A 14,407-nucleotide genomic window follows, 5' to 3' on the forward strand; every position below is an offset into this window, starting at 1 on the left:
TTGCTGAAACTGTAAATATACGAATCTGATCCTCTACAGTCTCAACACTACATCAGTTATAAAAAAACCGTTTGCTTTTCTTGTATACGTTATCTATTTTTTCTCTATTCTTTTTATTAACAAAAAAGATACTAAAATATGAAAATAAATTTTTGTTTGATTTGAATTCATGTTGAGTTATTCAAATCTTGAGAGTCTGTTTATCTTTCATTAAAGTTTCTCAAGATGCCTAAAAAGGTAGAATCATATTTTGGAGAGATGGTCAGATGAAGGGGGGGGGGGCATTTAACGGACGGTGTTCACAATAATACCAAATAAATATTGCAATATACTCATTTTAATAAACGGACATTTTTACATGAGGAACATAATAATGGTTTACACCGTTTCATGCATGGCTCCTTAATTAGTAAAAATGTTTTGTTTTTAAAAAAGATTCACATTTACATTGCGTGTGTATTTTTTAAAAATTTTCTATGCAATCTTTTCTCGTTAGAACAATCGAAAAAAAAAAGCAGAAATATTTTCGATTTCAAAACAAAGAAATCACAAATCGACCAAAATTTTATTGTTTTTCAACACAAAAGAAATCAGTTTTTTTTTCCAATGAAAGGTAAGATTTTTCGCATTTGTTTTTCGTAATAATATTTTATAACAGCCAAAATTTGTAACATTTATTTTTTTAACACACACACACACACAAACTTAAAAAGTTCATCTCACGTTTCTTTTTTTTTTTTCTGATGAAACAAAACATAACATCTCGTTTCATGAATATATTTGCTTAATGTAAAGATTCTTCTCCCCCCCCCCACCTCCTGAGAAAGAAAACAAAAACAAAAAAAACCAAAAACTTTACCATGACGATTTATATAGGTTTTCGGAAAACGAATATAACATTTAAAAAATAGCGCAGAGAAATCTTTTTCAAAAAGTGGAAATCAGTTTTCTATATAAACTTACGGTAAATTGAGCACCCACTTTCTGGCCACATAGTGATTTGTTGTTGTTGTTTTTGGGTCTGCGGAAAGCTTTTTTTTTTTTTTTTGTAAAATTTTACTTACTTTCAACCTTAGCAATCACTTTTAAAATGACGATCGTGGTAAGTTTTCGGGTATGCTGAAAACGAATACTGCATTTAAATTTGTTGCAAACAATTAGTTTTTCCGGATATTAAGCAATGTAATTCCTGATGTTATCAGTGGGGGCCATTTCTGTACATGCAAGCGTCAAAAATATGCATGCACTTGCGCATACAGAAATGACCATTACTGATAACAAGGCCTATGACAACAGCATGCTTTTCATTGTTTTGACTCTCGAGTATATATCCGACACAGACACAGTTTATCACCTGAGAAACATATCACTCTATATAAAAGCATATACGATATCAACGGATACACACACCTGAGAGTCAAAACAGTTAAAAGAATATGCTGTTGTCATAGCCCTACTGATAGCATAAGGAATTACATTGCTTAATATACGGAAAACTACTTGTCCGCAACAAATTTAAATGCAGTATTCATTTTCTTTTCAGCATACTGAAAACCTATAAAAGTCGTCATTTTAAAGGTGATTGTTAAGTAAAAATTTACCAGAATTACATTGTTTAATATCTTGAAAATTACTTGTTTGCGGCAAATTTAAATGCAGAATCAGCCTTCAGCTTACACGAAAACCGTGCAAAGTCGTCATTTTAAAGCTGATTGTTAAAGTGGAAAGAAATAAAAAAATTATGGTAAATGTTACCTTTAACTACGACAGAACACTGGACACTCTAATTTGTTTTTTAGGGGCTTTTGGGGTTGTTGACAATGAATCTGATATTCAAACTCGTTGCAAATGTACTGTTTGCATAGTATTAACCCCTGCATCCTGGGACTATTTTGTGTCATTTCACTACCCTCGTTTATGCTGAGTGCAGTAGCGGTTTTTTACTTACAAATACTTGACATGCGCAGTCACATGACGTTTCACGAGGTGCATGAATACATGGCAGACATTTTAAATTAAAAGAAATACTTTTCATAAAATAAAAAATAGTTTTCACCTCATTAAATAGTAAAAAATAATGTTGTCAGTAAGTTTTTACGAGTGGTTTACAAAAACATGTTTTTCATTCTTTTGTGGTGGGGGTATTCAATTATAGAACTTGTATAGTTTAACAGGTACTTCTACAGTTTAATTAACCATTTTTCTGTAAGTAATTAGCCAACATTTACCGAGTAGAAGTACTGTTCTACAGTTCACAAAAATTCTGCATTTACATTTTGCAGGTGGCTATCACAACACCCAAATGTAAGAACAGAATTTTTGTGAAATCTTAAATGGTACTTCTACTTAGTAAATGTCAGTGCGGTACTGACAGAAAAGTAGTTAATTAACCTGCAGAAGCACCTGTTAAACTATACAAGGCTTTTCTACTTTATAATTTTTAAAGGAATTTAATGTTATGTTTAATACCTACTGTTTATAATAAATAAGAATTCTACATTAATTAAAATATAATGTTATCCATATTTTATGACCGGACAATGCTAGTTATGTATATTACGTAGATATTTTTATTTCTTTATTTCCTTTAGTTTGGCTGAAGTAAGTAGTGGTGTTTGTTTATGCATGAAAGCCAAAATCTAAAATTCTAATTTCATTTTGAATCATACTTTAACTCTTTATGCTATTCTTATTCTAATGTATTTATTAATCCATCAAACATATTTATTACTCATTCAAATCCGATAGATATTGATGTGCTTGTTTGCTATGTATGCTCACGCGATTGGACTGGGCCACTCATATTTTACAGGTTTGAGGGTACGGGTTTGACAGTTTGGTTGGCTGCTGTATTCTGACTGACAGTACAAGAGTCCAGATGCTCTATCATCAGTTGTATAATATCGGGATGTTTGCATTGCCATGTAGTACATGGAAAGTGACCCTGCATTAATTTCTTGTGGGCTTTCCCGAGGCCACTTTTCTGTGGACGAGGAGTCAACTTATGGTCTACTTGTGTTGCATGTTTGTGGCAATGCACATCTACTTTGTCCAGCCTCTCCCACCCTAAAACAAAATTATTAATTGAAATGACAATTCAATCCCCCCCCAAAATAATAATCAATCCAGATGCAAACTCAAAGAACACCAATTCGCCTCCTCCCTTGAGGCTTGCATTTGCAGATATCCGCGATTTTAGAACTGACTTAGATGATGTGGATGCATTTCTCCTAGCAAATTCCCTGGATATCTAACACTAAGTGAAACTAACCTATACTTCTCCGTCCCCTCTAACTACTTTAACATGTCTAGTTATATCCCACTTTGTCATAAGAACTCAGACAGACACATGTACTGACTTGTAGTCTATATTCATAACATCCTTTCCTTGATTTGGGAAGCCAAACTAGAATAAGACAATCAAGATTGTATGTACTTTAGACTAAACTTGCAACATGGCGTTACTTCCTCTACCTTTCTTCCTCCTCTCAGGACTGTGTCCGAATCAACTATGTCTTTGACAGCATAGATGCAGCACTTGCCCTAGATACCAGTGCCTAAGTACATGTATTAAATGACGTTAATGGCAACCACAATAATTGATTTGATTTCTCGAGTTCTACACACACAGCTAGTAGCATCACACATAACTTTTCTATATCCTATTACCTGACACAGTAATATTTCCAACCCATCTCCCAGATTAACAGGATTAGCAAGTCCTACATCTAGATCTATTTCTGACCATAGTTTTCGAGGAGAGTTGATATTTTCGTTTGGGAATATAATCATTATAAAATAATTAAACTCAACACACAGAGTAAGTTATAACAAGTTTGTTGCACAATGGTACATTGTATCAATATCGACCCTTGAATGCTGTAGTATCAAGACTAACTCCTCACTGTTTCTCGATTCCGAGTGTATTTTATAGACTAAGTAATCCATTCTCAGGGGTCTCATACTAATTGTGTAACAAATACCCATTACTCACTCAGAAATGCTAATCATGTTGTAGTAATGATATACATCACCCTAAATTCTCAGCCACAACTTGAAGAGCTATTGCTCAAGATGACAAGTTACTACTAGAATGTTGACTAGGAAGCCATCAAGGATCACATCAGAGATGCTCACAGGAGAAATATCTTTTCTCTTCATGCAGAACAGTGCACAAATGAGAGCACTGAATTATTCAAATCAGCAATTAAAGTATATATTCCCACACGAAAGTTCACTTCTGATTATGAAACTGTTTTTGCTCAAAGGCAACATTCACACCACATATTAATTCAACACAAGTCCAGTCTAAATAAAAAAAAAATATAGAGAAGCTAGAAGTAATTGTAAGAACGAAATAGCTGCAACTAAGAGAAGATATACTGAAGCCACCAGAAAACCAATTGAGTTGCAGAAATTAGGAATTCATGATTTTTTTGGAAAATTGATAAGAATGTGGTAAATAATGGGGAATCAACAATTACTATCCAACAGCCTTGAGTTTGTCTGAACAGCAACTGAGAGGGCTACTCTGCTTGCCCGACAGTTTGCCTCCAACTCCATTTTGGATCCAGCTGACCACTCCCTCCCAGATTTTGCATTTGGGGAAAGAAACCATGCCCGATGACTTGCAAGTTCATGATATAAAAAATGCTAGACACCTCAAAGGCAAGTGAACCTGATCTTATTTCTACTATACTATTCAAAAAATGCTCCACTGGGGTTGCTCCAGTTCTCAAATTCTAAAATTTGATAAAAAAACAAAAATAAATGTGAGTTTTTTTTTAGTACGTAAAACTATAATTTTAGTAATCGTGTTTTATGTTTAGATAAAATAATACATTTTCGTTAAGATTTTAAAAAAATAATAGATTCATTATATTCTGTGATCATTAATTTATAAATACTTCAAATGTCATTAAAAATGGCTGATTTCCTGAATTTTGGTGAATTCTTAAGTGATGGGAGGGGCCATCAACATTTTGGAAATCAGCGATTCATTTTGTGCATACCTATTGTTTTTCAACCATTTCATTTTGTACCTCTGTTTGTTGTAAAACAAACCATAAAAAACTCTTCACATGATTTTTATTTAAATAATATTTCCCACCATAAAATAATTGTTATCAAAGAGTAAATCTTTGACAAAGCAAAACTTATCAAGATAAGAAAAGCTCAACACTATGAAGGAGAGCAATACTATATAATATATATAAAACGTGAAGGATAAACACACATATTAACCTACTCAAGCATACATAAATAAAATGCCATTTCACTAAAGTCACGTTTGTGTTCTTTGCTCACATTTTCTTGTCAATTTTTTAAATTATGACCGTTTGTCACTTTCCAGGATTGCATTCATGTGAAAATAACTTCACATTTTACTGAAGCATTTTATTAGTTTTGTTAAATTGATCCATTGAACACTACTAATATCCATCTCAAATAAAGAAGTTTACTCCTATAAGTTGCTAGAAATAAATATTTCAGAAAGGTGGAATCAAACCAAGAATCTGCTCAGTTAGTAACTAGTAGTGATTTGACAATTCTGATACAATTACGTTTTTAGTCATTTTGCATGTGGGGTGAGCACTTTGTCAGAATAAGAATCCATTTGGAACAGTAAGAGTACATTTGACAATTGATATCAACTATTATCTTTAAATTGTTGAATTCATTTTTTCTAGTTAAATTGCTTATGCTCTGATCTGATAAAATGTTTATGAATTTGACTGTTGATAATAGAATTCAAATTACTTTTTCAGATATTTCTGTTTGCTGAATCTAAATGGATCGTTTTCTTATGAAAGACATCTGAAGAAACTGAAGGATTCAATGCCTGATACGTTTTGAATGCAATAACAAGATTGAAACTGATAGAAACAAAGATTGTTTTTGATCAGTTTTTAAAGTAAAATGCAGTCACAAACTGAATGGAAAAATGTCTTATAAAACTGAATTCAACAACAAACAAGAAGTGTAAAATCTACCTGAAAAAGATGAAACAGTGTTTTTAATCAGTTTTATGAAGTCCAACAATTTTAGGAAAGGAATTTTATAAAGTGGAAGTGTTAACAAATCTCTACAGAAATTGAAACAAATTTTTAGGTTTTTGATTGATAGCGATTTTTAACCAATTATGTTGGAAATTTAGGTGGTTTTGATTATCGATTGAAAAAAGAAATAAAAACAGATTTATTAAAGGATTAAAAAGTAAAAACATTCGTTTCAACCACTTTTTTGTTGATTGAAATCTGTGATTGAGGATTCTCATTCTTGGAATTGTTCTTTGTAGATTTATGCTAAGTTAATGTTAAAGATAAAGGGACTTAGATTTTTGCTACAAATGTTTGAAAATAGGTGGTGAATAAAATCTAAATTTGTTGTGAATGTTCATGTCATTTCGACAAACTTTAAATACCAAGGAAAATTTGTGTGGAGTGCAATTTTGTTTAATGTGAGAAAAAGACAACATACTCATTGTGTGTTTTTAATCAGTTATAAAATAAAATAGTCCCATTTTTTTTAAGTAGGCTGAGCAGATATCTAAGAAATCGGAAGGCTTCACTTGTTTTTTTGGTGAATACAACAATCAGATTAAAGTCAACTTATTGTCTGGTATTAATCAATTTTTACATGTAATTTTGTTAATGTCTTAAGAAAATTGATATGCATCTTGTTTGCATTGGTGTAAAATTTTATATGATACCAAAATCAAAACTCTTATATTCACCTGTTTATGTAATCTAGTAAGGTAGACTTCTATTCTGTAAAAATTCTTATGATGTTAAAACTGATACTTAGGAATTTGATAGGAATTTAAATGGAATTGCTTTACAGATATTTCTGTTTGATGAAGTTAAATGGATTATTATTTTCTAACAGAAATCATCTAAAAAAAAAGGCAAAGGATTCCATTGTAAATGCAATAACAAACAAGATTAAAGTCTATTGAAAAGAGATTTTAAAAAAGTGCAGCTTTTTTTTTTGATCAGTTTTATGGTAATATGAAACCACCGACCCCAAAACAAGGAATTTTATAAAGCAAGATTTTAAACAATTATTTTTATTATTAACTTAATAGCACTTTTCAATGAAATTTTAAAATACTGAGTAAAATTTGTACATCTTGACTGCAAAATGGAAATTGGTCCTGTTTATATGAATGTAACATTTCATGCAACATCCAAATTACAAACAGTAAAAAAAATTATCTTTTAATAATAATATGCTTATCAGTTTATGAATCGTTTATCCTTGCTTGTATCAGCATAAAAGTCTTCAACAAACAATATTCTTAAGTTTGTGAATTAGTTTCAGGTACATTTAAAATTGACCAAAATATCACACTAAAAAACGAAAATCATAAAAACAATTTTTGACTCCTATTTGTCAGGAAAAATGGAAAAACCGATTTGTGACAATTAATATTAATGTAAAATTGATATCCAAATCACAAACAAAACTTATTCGATTAAAAATATATATACACAACAAGAAAATTTAATATTCTTACAAATTGTCTTCAAATTGGATAAAAAAACTCAATTTTTTATCAATTTAAAAGGCATATATGTACACACACAAGAGAGTAAAATGTTTATTCACTTATGAATTGTTCATCTTTGAAACAAAATGTCTGATATGGTGTAAACAATATTTTTACAAATTACCTTCAAATTGGACAAAATTATATCTTTGCATTGCAAAGAAACCAAAATCATAAAAAACAAAATTGTGATTCTTTTAATATGTCAACCAGGTCAGGAAGCCATGAAAAAGCATCGGGTGCAAACTTATATTCTTGCAAAATCTGTGATTTTTCAAGTTCACGAAATTCGAATGTCTTAATTCACATGCGAACGCATACGAACGAACGTCCATTTTCTTGTGAATTTTGTGGATCTTCATTCAAGCGCAAATCACATTTGACTGAACATGTTCGAATTCACACGGGAGAAAAACCATTTAAATGCGAATTCTGTGATGCGTCGTTCAATCAGAAAAAAGCGTCAATCGAGCATTCACGAATTCACACAGGTGAAAAGCCACATGCATGCTCGATTTGCCCGTCAACTTTCACGCATCGAACGGCATTGGTTGTGCACATGCGAAGCCACACGGGTGAAAAGCGGCATAAGTGTTTGGTTTGCAATGCGGCTTTTATTCGGAAATCAGCGTTGACAATACATATGCGAACACATACAAAGGAAAAGCCTTTCTCATGTGAATTGTGTGGAGCTTCCTATACACTGAAAGCTCGTCTTGTCGGACATATGAGAACTCACAGTGGAGAGAGGCCATTTTGTTGCGATGTTTGTGGCTCTTCTTTCACACTGAAGGTGCACCTGGTGGCGCATATGCGAAAACATAATAACGAGAAACGATATTGCTGCGAGGTATGCAACTCTTCTTTTACAGACGATGCCAATTTAGTTGCCCATGTGAGAACTCACACTGGTGAGAAGCCATTTTGTTGTGATGTATGTGGTTCTTCTTTCGGTCAAAAAGCAACGTTAGTTGTGCATCTTCGAACACACAGTGGTGAGCGTCCATTTTCTTGTACAATATGTGACTCTTCTTTCACGCAGAAATCAGCGTTGGTTGTCCATCTTCGAACACACAGTGGCGAGCGTCCATATTCTTGTGACAAGTGCGGATCATCTTTTGTGCAGAAATCGGCACTAAGCGTCCATCTGAGGATTCACTCTGGGGAAAAGCCGCATTTATGCACAGAATGTGGTTCGTCGTTCATCCGGAAATCAGCGTTAGTGGTCCACATGCGTCGGCACTCTGGTGAGCGTCCGTTTAGGTGCACATTGTGTGATGCCTCGTTCACGTTAAAAACCCGTCTGATCGGACATATTCGAACACATACCAATGAGCGTCCATTTTCTTGTGAATTCTGCAATTCGTCTTTCAGTGACAAAGCCAACTTGGTTGCCCATGTTCGAACACACACCGGAGAGAAACCATATTCTTGCGAAACATGCGGCAGGTCCTTTTGCCAGAAATCGACGTTGGTCGTTCACCGAAGAACTCACAGTGGGGAGAAGCCATTCTCTTGTACGGAGTGTGGCACTCGTTTTACTCACAAAGCTGCGTTAGTTATCCATCTCCGGAAGCATAGTGGTGAAAAGCCATATCGTTGCGAAGAATGCGAATCTGCGTTCGTTCAAAAAGCCGAATTAATCGTGCATCGTCGCAAGCATTCGGGGGAAAGACCGTATGCTTGCAGCGAGTGTAGTTCACGTTTCACCCAACAATCTGCATTGATTTCACATCGTCGTAAGCACACTGGTGAGCGTCCGTTTCCTTGTGAAAAGTGCGGATCTGCTTTCATTCAGAAAGCACATTTGTTGAGACACATGAGAACACATGCAAAGGAACAGTTAGAAGCTTAAAACAAATCACTCCCAGGTGTGAGTTAATGTCTGACATCTGATAGAATGCCTTATCCCCAGCAAAAACAAAAATGATAAAATTAAAACATTAAGGATGAAAGTTAAAACAATATATGAGATATCAAGTGAATGTCTGTCATCTGGTAGAATGTCCGGTCCCCAGTTTGAACAGAATGGTTAGAAATTTGAATAAAAAAATTAAATCGTGGATGAATTTCTAGCATCTGATAATATGCCTGGTCTTAGCTGTAACAAAATATTTCAAAAAGTTTGAGAGATATGTTGAGAGATGCAGTTTTACAGATGTTCAAACATCTGCGAACATACACTAAAAATGATTAAAAAATAACATAAACATTGCACTTGTTAATATAAAGGCAACTGACCTAATGAAGAAAAGAAAAGCCATATTCTTGTATTGCGTGATTATTGCTTTTCAAAAACTCAATTTTCTCATAAACATTCAAAAATTTTAATGGATCAATTCATGAGAATATCCACTGACTTCCATTTTGTTACAAGAATGTGTTTTTCTTTCAAAGCATATTTGTCAAGACAAATGTGATTCTTCCTTTAAAAAAATTAATTTTGATTTTACATATTCAAAAAATAAAAATTTAACTCAGAAATTAGTTTTATGAATATGTATAGAGTATTTTCAACTATTAATGTGATCAAATGTTAGGTGCTGGAGGAGGCTAATTTTTGATCTCTTAAAACTCAGTAAAATAAGAAAAGCCATGTTCTTGTGCAGTGTGACTCATGTTTTGAAAAACTCAATTTTAATTCGAAACATTCAAAACATTCGGTGAGAAATGTATGAATCTGATTTAACAGAAAATATGTCATTCTCTAACCGTCTTCATTTTGTAACACCCATTCTTTTCTCCGTCATCTTTAAATTCAAGTTTCATATTAATAAATAGTTGCTTTTCAAATCGCCATCATTATATTACAGTTTCTGATTTCATTCTCTTCATTTTATCTCTCTCATTACCCCTATTAATTTTAATTGTAAACATTCAAACGATTTATTTTGTTGGAACGACAATACATGTTTTTATTAAAGTGCCCTCTCAACGTACATATCCCCAACAAACCTGCTTAGCAACAAAATCACACCCATTCACTGCTGAGGTCCCTAAATGGCAGAAAGCTTTCTACTCTAATAATGTCTTCCCTTGAATAGCAAGACCTTGGAAGTCCTTTCCTGTTACCTGCTTCCCTGACTGTACTGTTATGTAGAAGTTTAAATGTAAAATAATCCAACATTTTGTTCATTTTTCCTAGGCATGGTTCCAAATAGTTGCCCCTCATGTCCAAGTGGTGATATGCCTTGTTAGGGGTGAACATGAGTAAAAAAAAGTAAAGATAATAGTGATTAACCCTACCAGACCAAGTTACCAATATAACCAGTAGTTTCCAAACAGACCACTGAGTTACTGCTAAGCTGGTATTTTTCTGACCACATGTTTTTGTGTTGTCAGGGAACTAAAAATAGCTACCCAATCGCCGCTTTGGTTTCCTTTGTTTTGGCGAAGTTGTGAGTTGTTTTGTTGACTAAAGTAGCCATTAAGCAAGCTAATGACGAACCAAGCACTTTGATAGGTAAAAGAGCAAAACCTAGGGGTTTCACTGTGCAACAAGTGTTGGATAAAGAGACAAATACTGATTCAGATGAAGGCGAATTTGATCAGGAGTATGGTTCTGAATCAATGCTAGTGATGATGAATATATCAATGAAGGAGAAAGTGATGATAATTCTGATGATTAAAATAGAGTGTCACTCAACCAGGTTATAGGGAAGATTCTGGTGTGGTTGATGAGGGATGGAATCACAATTTTGTAGCTCCAAATCTGGATTTCACAATTTTGCCCACGAGGCCAGGCACGGGCAAATTAGGTTTTAGTAGCTCAGGTCTGGTAGTGTTAAGAAAGTAGAGATTTAGAACCAAAGGGAGAAATAAATTCATTTAGATTAAAAGTAAAGATGATTATAGAGAGTAAAACTTAAGATAATAAAAAGTATGTGTGTATACGTATAGATGTATGTGTATGGTTTTTATATGTGTGTGTGTGTGTTTGGGAGAAAGTTACAATAATTTACAGTTCTGTAGGATGAGGATTGATTATATGGATTCTTCAGACTACTGTTCTCATCTTGAGTGTTATTTGTACAACATTGAAGCTTCAATCCTCACTGCAGGAAACACCCAAAATATAATTGTAGATTTCTTAGAATTTCTACCATGGCTGAGAGAGAGAGAGAGAGAGAGAGAGAGAGAGAGAGAGAGAGAGAGAAAGAGGGAGAGAGAGCATGCTACCCATTTGGATTAAATAAAAGGTTTCATCCGAAATTCTATGTAGATTCCCAAAAAGATTTCAGAATTTGACAAGATAGATCTTAAGAGAATCGGAGGTTGCATTGATCAAAATGTCGGGCAAATAGCACACAAGATGAAAACAGTAGTTTAAGAATCCAAAGAATATGAATAATAATATTATATAGAAAGATGTGCATTCTTATAATAATCGATAATAAAAGTCTGATAATAATCTGATAATTAATGATGATATTGTGAATCTATCAAAGTAGAAAAGCGCTGATACATATATATATTATCATATGCATACACTTCACATGATGTGTTGCTTTATTTTACAAAAAAATGTGATTTTCTCTTTTCTATTCTGTTGAGATATATGTAATTCTTGCTTTGAAAAAAAAAAATTTATTCAATGAATCAGTTTATCAAAATATATTCTCCTGTGCTGATCCAATGTCTTGTGTGATTTTTTTTTACAAAAAAGTTATCACTTATCAAGGTTGGAAGGCCACTTGAGGATAAGGGTGATGGCTGTGTACTTTATTTTCAGTATAAAAATGGGATTTTCTATTAAAACATATTTGTTGAGACATAATGCCTACTAGACATTATAAGGTCTCTCTGTACAAGAGTTTGTCAGGATAATCTGGTATGAACGTACTTTTCATTACAAATAAACCTTGATACTATAAGTTAAGTTAAAATGATTAATTAGGGAGAGAAAAATGATGTCTCCAACTTCTTTACTAACTCAGTGTTAAAGAGATACTAGGTGCCTTCAATAAATTTCCAGACTTTTTTGTAAATGCATTTAAAATTGTTGTAGACTTTTGAAAATTCAGTATGTTATTGCTATACATCTTATGAGATGACCGATCAATTTTTATGATTTCACGTTTAAATGAACAGCTGCAGCAGGAATTGGAATACACTCTACCAAAGCCTGATTATCACAGCTGGTGAATTTCAAAATTGCAATCTGGATATGAGGATACTTTAGAAGAATAATATGCAATAAAATTCTATTTTAAACTTGAAAACAATGCTACAAAAACGTATGGAATGCTTCAAATTGCTTTTGGGATATCTTGTACGAATCGAACACCAGTTTTTGAGTTGGATAAGAGATTCAAGGAATGCAGGGAATCTGTGAGGGATGATCAGAAGTGTGGGAGGAGTAAGGAAGTCAGAACACCGGAGCTGATTGGCCAAATAAAGAATTTCATGGATAAGGACAATCGTCTGTTTATAGAGACAATGTGCACAGTTTGATGTCAGTGTGAGAACTGTTCACACAATTATTTGCGAGGAACTGAAAATGGAGAAGGCTATTTGACCAAGATCGGCATCTCCTTATAGTCCATACCTTGTTCCCTATAACTTTTGGTTATTCCCTAAACTCAAAGAAAACCTTAGAGCCTGTTTTTATGAGACACTTCAGGAGATGAAAGAAGCTGTGATGAGGATCATTGACATGCTCACACAGGAGGTCATCCATGGGTTCTTCCACAAGTTGTTAGAACAATACAAAAAGCACATTGCAACTGAAGGAGATTACTTCAAAGAGGACTATAGTTTAATGGGTGTACTATCAATAAAAGTGCCCATATGAAAAAAGTCTGGAAACTTATTGAAGGCACCTTGTAAAAAAGAATTTTAATAGAATATTTAACATCTATGCATCTCATATAAAGATAGGTATTAGCCCCAGGGGGAAAAGGCTCTTGATTTCTTAGAACTTCGATTGAAGTAAAATGAAACAAAGTGTGATTTTTTTTTCTTTAAAAAAAACAATTTTTTTTTATTTTTGAAAAATTAAAATTGTTGGAAATGTGTTAATCCTCTTTAACTCAGAAATCAGTTTGGAGAAGATGCATAGATTATCTTCATCTACTACGTGTATGCATTTTTTAAATCTGCTATGTGCGTGTGCACCTTCTGCTGAATCGATTTTAATGCTGCACATGCAAATATTCATAAAAATATGCAATTATTCACTTTTCATAAATTACAGCACATTAATTTTATTTAAAAAAATATATAACATTTCCGAACTTATGTGTTCAGATAAATACAGAATGCAACTAGAAATAGCATCACAAAGTGGTTTTGTCAAAATATTTGGCTAAAAATTTGCAGTGAAAATAAAAAATTAAACAAAATACTGGTAAAATCCAATAAATGCCGTAAATTGTATAGAAAATTTAATGTTCTACCAAAATTTTGTTTAATTTTCAATTTTTTTTTGAGTGATTATCAAGAATTCTCATGCAATACTTATGGCAGCCAAGGTTTTTCATTCTAACTGAACAGAGCAGACCCTCGGTTTATTTGAACAAATAAATGCTTTAAAATGTGTTGAACCCCAAATAAACTTATCCGGGTAGGTAGAAGAATATCATCATGGCTTTGGCAACAGTTATTTGATGCATATTTTTTTTTATTTATCTTTTCTTTTTTTTTGTACTGTTTTTTCGCCCCAAACAAAGCACAGTACCACTTAGTCGTGAGGGGCGACTATTTGGGATCAGATTTGCAGGGATACTATTTAAGGAGTTGGGCAGTGAGATGTCTGTTTACACTTGAATTTCTGCATGTCAGTACAATTAGGGAAGCAGGGGCACGGGAGGGAATTCCAAAGTGCAACAGTTTGAGGGAAAAAGCTATTTGAGT

At 33.2% G+C, this 14,407-nt stretch overlaps 1 protein-coding gene across 1 annotated transcript; it reads left to right on the forward strand.

The window, feature by feature from the left end:
• Window positions 1–352: 352 nt before the first annotated feature.
• LOC145297837 (uncharacterized) lies at window positions 353–11,177 on the forward strand. Its single transcript, XM_080144167.1, has 2 exons — window positions 353–613; window positions 5,769–11,177. The coding sequence occupies exon 2, from the start codon at window positions 7,755–7,757 to the stop codon at window positions 9,405–9,407; it is 1,653 nt and encodes a 550-aa protein (XP_080000293.1). The 5' UTR covers window positions 353–613; window positions 5,769–7,754; the 3' UTR covers window positions 9,408–11,177.
• Window positions 11,178–14,407: the final 3,230 nt, after the last annotated feature.

This window comes from Euprymna scolopes, chromosome 18 (assembly GCF_053919585.1).
Source record: "Euprymna scolopes isolate OS-2025 chromosome 18, ASM5391958v1, whole genome shotgun sequence".
Lineage (NCBI taxonomy): Eukaryota > Metazoa > Mollusca > Cephalopoda > Sepiida > Sepiolidae > Euprymna > Euprymna scolopes.

What these genes read in the sequence shown, in the direction of transcription:
- LOC145297837 (XM_080144167.1), top strand. Translation starts at nt 7,755, where the DNA reads ATGTCAACCAGGTCAGGAAGCCATGAAAAAGCATCGGGTGCAAACTTA.